Source organism: Danio rerio, chromosome 10 (assembly GCF_049306965.1).
Source record: "Danio rerio strain Tuebingen ecotype United States chromosome 10, GRCz12tu, whole genome shotgun sequence".
Taxonomy (NCBI): domain Eukaryota; kingdom Metazoa; phylum Chordata; class Actinopteri; order Cypriniformes; family Danionidae; genus Danio; species Danio rerio.
The window spans coordinates 1,395,001-1,402,500 of record NC_133185.1 but is presented as its reverse complement, the minus strand read 5'-3'; the positions used below and the strand labels follow the sequence as shown (position 1 = coordinate 1,402,500).

At 40.9% G+C, this 7,500-nt stretch overlaps 1 protein-coding gene across 10 annotated transcripts in view; it reads right to left on the bottom strand.

Annotated features, from left to right (window-relative positions):
- The window catches only part of unc5cb (unc-5 netrin receptor Cb), a 256,956-nt gene that overhangs the window by 44,744 nt on the left and 204,712 nt on the right, over positions 1-7,500 (bottom strand). For all 10 annotated transcript variants that reach the window (XM_073914032.1, XM_073914033.1, XM_073914034.1 and 7 more), the window contains 1 exon segment: positions 524-704. In XM_073914032.1, the coding sequence (XP_073770133.1) occupies positions 524-704 (181 nt within the window).

Here is a 7,500-nt window from a genome sequence, read left to right as displayed (position 1 = left end):
GGGGAGAATAAAGCTACGCTATTGGCATATTCAAGAATTTACACTTAGCTGATGATTGATTATAAAGTGTGTTTGACAGGGAAAGAGAGAGAGAGCATTGGACATCTTGAGCCTTGAGCCTGGGGCTCCCTCCCATTTGAAGGGCAAGAGGGGAGTTTGAGCTCAGGTAGGTCTCGAGAACTCCCCTGCTAATTTATAGCTAATGACAAATTAGGGATTGCTATGAAGAGTAACTAACACCCGATTCAGAAGGGGCTTCACCATTAATCCTTGACGAAGGGCGTGTCCGAAGCTTGGGCTGACGCGATCATCATAGCAGCACAGCAATAGGCGACTGTCTGAGCCGGGGTATTTGCATAAAGTGATCTGATTGGCTGACACTTCCGTTGGTGCTTGGAAAGTTGAAAAATTCCTAACTTCTGCAGCGAGCAACGCGGATGAAGTGCCGCAGACGGATCCACAATTCAGTTCGGCGATGGAACCATCAAGTATTCTGTAGGTGGATAGAAACATAGCTACTCACCATAGACGATGACGGTGGCTGTGGTGCTCCTCCGTTTGGCCACGATGTTTTTGGCCACGCAGGTGTAGTTGGCGGTGTCTGACAGACGGGCCTGTTTGATGATCAGGTTGTGGTCGATGGTGATGTAGAAGTTTCTGTCATCTGCAGGGTCGATAATCTCCTCGTTCTTCAGCCACTCCACCTACAAACACACACACACACACACACACACACACACACACACTGTGTTAAGACTTTCACACTATTAGATTAAAGGGGACCTACTGTCCTATGCAGAAATCACTATTATAATCCACAGCCGAATAGAACATTCTCATTCTGCAGACAGTCTTTAACTATTTTCTCACGAGTGAAATGTTCAGTTTTTCATGACAAGTCATGTAAATAGCGAATACGAAATGGTGTGACTCTAAAAGAGGCCCAAAACACATCCATAAATCATTAAGGGTGCGTTCACACCTGCCTTATTTAGTTTGATTGAAGTTGGTTTTCCCTTTTGGTGCATTTCGTTTGGGCAGGTGAGAATGCAGCAATCGTACTCGAGTGCGCACCAAAAACAGACCAAATAAGCGTACCGAGACCTGCTTGAAGAGGTGGTCTCGGTACGCTTTCAAACGAACCCTGGAGCGGTTCGTTTGTGGTGAGAATATGATCCGTACTAAAACAGGTCCAACCGCAAAAAGTACTGCACATAATTGGACTAATCCAGCTGCCGTAGGCCGATGCGCTGTGCATTATGGGATGTGGAGGAAAAATATTTGTTTACAGCGCTTTACCAACAGAGAGAGAGAGAGGGGGGGAAACACTACCTGATGGATCATTGGTAGTATTTCCGCAAGATGAGCATGTCGCAGTTTAGCTAAATTAATTCACGTCTCCTCCTGAAGTGACGAGCGATGCATTACACTGTTTTCCAGCTGCGGCCGCGCTTCATTTTCGTAATGTATAGTTTGTCTAAAGCAGGGATACAATCAGCCAGCGCAGTCGCCCCTCCACAGTAAAAGGTTTTGTTTACCTGCGGGAGTTTACTGGCATTTTCCCACACATGAATTCTGACCAATCAACAAGCAGTTTAGGAAATATGTTCAACAACATCTGGCCAATGAGAGATGTGGGTTTTGTCAGATGACTGCATTTTGGTTCGTTTCAACTGGTTCGGACCAAAGCCAGCAGTGTGGTGTGAAAACGACCCAAAGACGGCAGAAGATGCAACGATGTATCATTTATTGCCCTTGGTCCGGACCAAATCAAGCGAACTACAGATGTGAAAGCACCCTAAGAAAATAAGGAAAATTCTTTTAGACTATGCATTTCAGATTGTTTTTCCCCTCCTTAAAATATAAATATATAGTTATATTATATGCAGGGCCGGCGCGTCCATAGAGGCGACCTAGGTGGCTGCCTAGGGCGACAGTATAAAGCATCTGCGACACCTCCCTTACCACCCGCATCCTCAGATATATTCGCGCATAGACCTCAGAATAGAGAGGGCGGCGTCAGCGACACCTCCATCAGCACCCGCGCGTCCTCAGTTATATCCGCGCATAGGGCGGCAGAATTGAGGTCTGCGGCACCCGCGCGTCCTCAGTTATATCCACTCATAGGGCGGCAGAATAGAGAGCGCAGTGTCTGCGACACCTCCCTCCATCAGCACCCGCGCGTCCTCAGTTATATCCGCGCATAGTGCGCTGGAAAAGAGGTCCGCAACACCTCACTTCATTTTCATAACCGGTCACTTTCGTTTTTTACATTGGGGTTGAGGGCGGCATGATCGTCCTCTGCCTAGAGCGGCAGTTCAGCTTGCTCCGGCCCTGATTATATGTTATATTATTATAATCAGACTTGATCAAAACAGTCAGCAGAAACACTTTGATTGACATTCTGCCTTTTGTATGTGTCATCAGAGGGGGAAAGCCCCGCCCACTAGTGCCCATCTCCCCTCGTTAGCATAAGCAGCAGCCCTGAGTGAGAAGCAGCCGTCTGTCCATTAGCCATTAGAGTGTTTGAGCTGCTAAAGATAACGTCAGCATAGACTAAGAGGATTATAGATGTGGAGCTTTAGATTTGACCATTTTCACTCACAACAATAGTCCTGTTTTTAATCTGCCACTATGCTGATACACAGGCATGTGTAGCTCCGCCCTCTTCTGAAAAGAGCACAGTCGCATTTGAATTTAAAGCGACAGTCAACAAAATGCAGCAATTAGGACCAAAGCCTAAAAGGGTCAGCTTTAGAGAGTTATACAACAACAAGCTGAAACTTCACACACACACACACACACACACACACACACACACACACTAGAGATATCAGAGACGTATGAAGTTAAACTTTGTAATGATTACACATATCAGATGTTCTGAACTGTTTAATTATAATCCAGACTCTACATTGCAGATCCCGAGCTGTGACTACTGCAGATTGCGATATCGACGCTGAAGCGATATACACTGCGCACAGACACACGAGCGCTGCAGGGAACAGACCATAATCCGGTTTGAACTCATAAATCAGGCTGACAGATTTACAGACGAGCTTCCTCTTAGCTTTCAATAAAGTCGTATCACGGCGGAAGTGTTGATGTGTGTGAAAACGGCTCCATAAAATGTCAATATCGATCACGTCTCCTCTTTATTTCGCCTCAACAAAGTCACACATGGGCCTGACAGATGTGAGGAGGTAAAAACAGTATTTCTGGAAGTGCTTTAAGGCTCTTTGACCTTTTATTATGCGCTTCCTGATGCCAAATGGGCTCGGTATTGAACCAGGGGTCGCATCCGCTGAGAAAGTGACTGTTTTAAAGCGATCTGACTGTAAATCATGCAGATCCTCCTCTCCGCTTTGGCAGATGGAGCAGAGGATGATCTAACACTCTCAGGAGTGCACTGAACTGAGATCAGCATCTGCAGTCATGTGACCAATGCATGACCAATAACAGCTCATCACAAGAGATCACAAGAAAGATCAACATATTTTATAATCACGTTAGTTTTAACAATAACAAATTTAATAATAGTTTTAATAAATAATAATTTCTTTGTCATGATGACAGCACATAATATTAGACTAGATATTCCTCAAGACACTAGTGTTCAGTGTTAAAGTGACATGTAAAGGCTTCACTAGGGTAATTAGGGTAAAGTTAGGGTAATTAGGCAAGTCATTGTATAACAGTGGTTTGTTCTGGAGACAATCCAACACTAATATTGCTGAAGGGGTGAATAATATTGACCTTAAAATGAGTTTAAAACAATTAAAAACAGTTTTATTCTAGCCCAAATAAAACCAATAAGACTTTCTCCAGAAGAAAATATATTATAGGAAATACTGTGAAAAATTCCTGAATCTGTTCAACATCACTTGGGAAATACTTGAAGAAGAAAAAGTGCATATTACGCACGCATATATATGCAACACAGTGGCACAGTAGGTAGAGCTGTCACCTCACAGCAAGAAGGTCACTGGGTCGAACCTCGGCTCAACTAGTCTCAGTTGGTGTTTCTGTGTGGAGTTTGCATGTTCTCACTGCGTTCGTGTGGGTTTCCTCCGGGTGCTCTGGTTTCCCCCACAGTGCAAAGACATGCAGTACAGGTGAATTGGGTAGGCTAAATTGTCCGTAGTGTATGAGTGTGTGTATGAACGAGTGAGTGGATGTTTCCCAGTGATGGTTTGTGGCTGGAATGGCATCCGCTGTGTAAAAACGTGCTGGATAGGTTGGCGGTTCATTATGCTGTGGCGACCCCGGATTAAAAAAGGGACTAAGCCGACAAGAAATTGAATATTATGAATGAATGAATATTATATCCTTTATATATATATATATATATATATATATATATATATATATATATATATATATATATATATATATATATATATATATATATATATATATAAGCTATGAGCTCTTAACCCCTATAAAATAATACAAACTTGTGTTTTTGTGTTATGTACTTGTGTTATGTACCAAATGTGCATACGCATTGCATAATAGATAAAAAATATATATAAATAAAAAAAATAAATGTATAATATATTATATATGGTAACACTTGACAATAAGGTTCGTTAGTTAATGCATTTACTAACATGAACTAATCATGAAAAACACTTGTACAGCATTTATTAATCATAATTGAACATTTACTAATGCATTATTAACATCCAAGTCCATGCTTGTTAACATTAGTTAATGCACCGTGAGCTTTTTCATTTTAAAGACCTATAAAAGAGTGTATTCTTTACCATAAACTTGAAATTACTGAATCTACACATAGCAGCCAGATTAAATGCTCATTTTTAAAGGACACTTCAAACGGCTTTAAGAGATTTTTGCATCTGAACTCTTCATATATATATATAATTATAATATAAATTATTAAATATAAAATTATTATTTATTTATTTATTTAATCAAAAATGCAGTACATATTGTAAAATTGTGAAATGAATTTTCAGCTTCATTACTCCAGTCTTCAGAGTCACATGAACCTCCAGAAATCCCTCAAATCACTTAATTATTATTCTTATTATTCTTGTTATTATTTTTATTATTGGTAATACTAATAAAAGCTCTAATGACTGGAGTAAAAAATTAGTTTGAAACTACATTCAATAAGAAAGAAGTTATTTAAAATGTTTAATAAATATTTAACTCTTTATTTTACATTCAATAAATGCCGCCTTGATAAACAGAATCATAAAAAATAAATAAAACGGACCCCAAACTTTTGACCGCTATTCATTCATTCATTTTATTTTTGGCTTGGTCCCTTCATTAATCTGGGGTCGCTACAGCGGAATGAACCGCCAACTCATCCAGCACATGTTTTACACAGCGGATGCCCTTCCAGCTGCAACCCATCACTGGGGAAACATCCATGCACACTCATTCCCCACAGTCAATTTTAGCTTGCCCAATTCACCTGTACCGCATGTGTTTAGACTTGTGGGGTAATCTGCACTGTGTAGAGCGCTAGAGAAATAAAGATGACTTCAACAGAGCTCACACACTCTCACTGCGGCTAAACATCATCATCAAAACACCAACAACACAAAGACGGAGCCCGGCGAGGCGGAGGCGTCTGATTCTCGGTAAAATTAAGACGGAGAATGATGAATTATTGCTCATAATTTGATTTATGCTGCCTCTAAAAATAAGATGGAGAGGATGAGATCCTGCACTCGTCTGCTGATCAGACACCAGCAGTTTCCCTTTCATGATCCTCCATTACTGTTTATCCATCTTTAATGAGCTGGACGCGAGCGTGTGTGTGTCTGTCTGTGTGTGTGTGTGTGTATTTAGGTCTACGTGTTTGAGGTGTGTCTGTGTGTATGTATTTAGGTTTGCATGTTTGTATGTATGTTTGTGTGTGTGTATTTAGGTGTGTGTGTTTGTATGTGTGTGTGTTTAGGTCTACATGTTGAGGTGTTTCTGTGTGTGTGTGTGTTTAGGTTTGTGTGTTTGCATGTGTGTGTGTTTTTGTGTGTGTATGTATCTAAGTTGTGTGTGTTTGTATGTGTGTGTGTTTAGGTGTGTTTGTTGAAGTGTGTCTCTGTGTGTGTATTTAGGTTGGTTTGTTTGTATGTGTGTGTTTGTTTGTTTGTGTGTGTGCACACTTAGGAGTGTCCAATTGTGTTTTGGTTTAAGTGTGTATGCGTTTAGTTGTGTGTGTGTGTGTTTGTATGTGTGTGTTTGTTTGTGTGTGTGTGTGTGTGTGCACGCTTAGAAGTGTCCACTTGTGTTTTGGTTTAAGTTTGTGTGTTTAGTTGTGTGTGTGTGTGTGTGTGTGTGTGTGTGTGTGTGTGTGTGTGTGTGTGTATTTACACACACACACACACACACACAGACGCACACGCACACAAACCGCATACAAACACACACACTTAAATACATACACACACAGACACACCTTAACACGCAAACCTAACCACACACAAACACACACACACACACACACACACACACACACACTGAAGGAAACTCAGCTGATGACGCTTTAACACAATGATGTGGTGTAATCAGTGAAATGACAGAGAGACGTAGAAGACACAAAATCAATGAGGATTACCCACAAATCCACTGGGCACTCGGCCTGCCAAGGTGTTTATATGTGGCCAATGAACGACAAACAGTCCAGCCGAAGCCAGATCAGTGTGTGTGTGTGTGTTTTATGGCAGATGTATCAGGTGTGTTTAAGACCTCGAGCATGAGTGTGTGTGCATGTGTGTGTGCATTTACTTTGACCTGTGTATGTGTGTTTTTGTTGAGATGTGTCTGTGCCTGTGCATTTAAGCCACACACACACACACACACCATCATCATCATCATCAGCAGCAGGATGACTGCTCTCTGACTGGTGAAGGTGTTTTACTCTGCCGTTTCTCCACTCATTACAGTCTGACTGACACCGAGACGCTCAGAGCAATAATTGGCAGATTTATTAACGGAGGGAAATTGCCACGTGTCAGTCGTTAAACGCGTTTCTCTCTGGAGGAAACGAGACACCGAGAAATGAAGATTCCAGATGAAGGAGACTCGATAAGACTTAGTTGCCATGGCGTTGCTATGAGGTTGCTAGGGTGATCTGAATATTAGAGGTCAGTGAGTTTTTCATGTTTTTGCTGGAAGTCTTTCTCGCTCACGAACGCAGCGGTGATTAAATATAGTTATTTTACAATAGCTGTGTTTCTTCACTTGTGGAATAAACACACACAAAAAACTGAAAACAATAAACACAAAACAAATCATTAAACACAAAACACAGTTTACATTATGCATATTACATATGAAAGAATCTATACAGTAAATAACAGACAAAGCAAACAAAACTAAACAAACTAAACTAAACTAACAAATAGTGAAACTAAACTAAACTAACGAAACAAAACAAAATAAAAAAACAAAACAAACCCATAAAACAAAATCAATAAATACAAAGCACAGTACAACAACCTTTAAGATTTTTCAACGTTA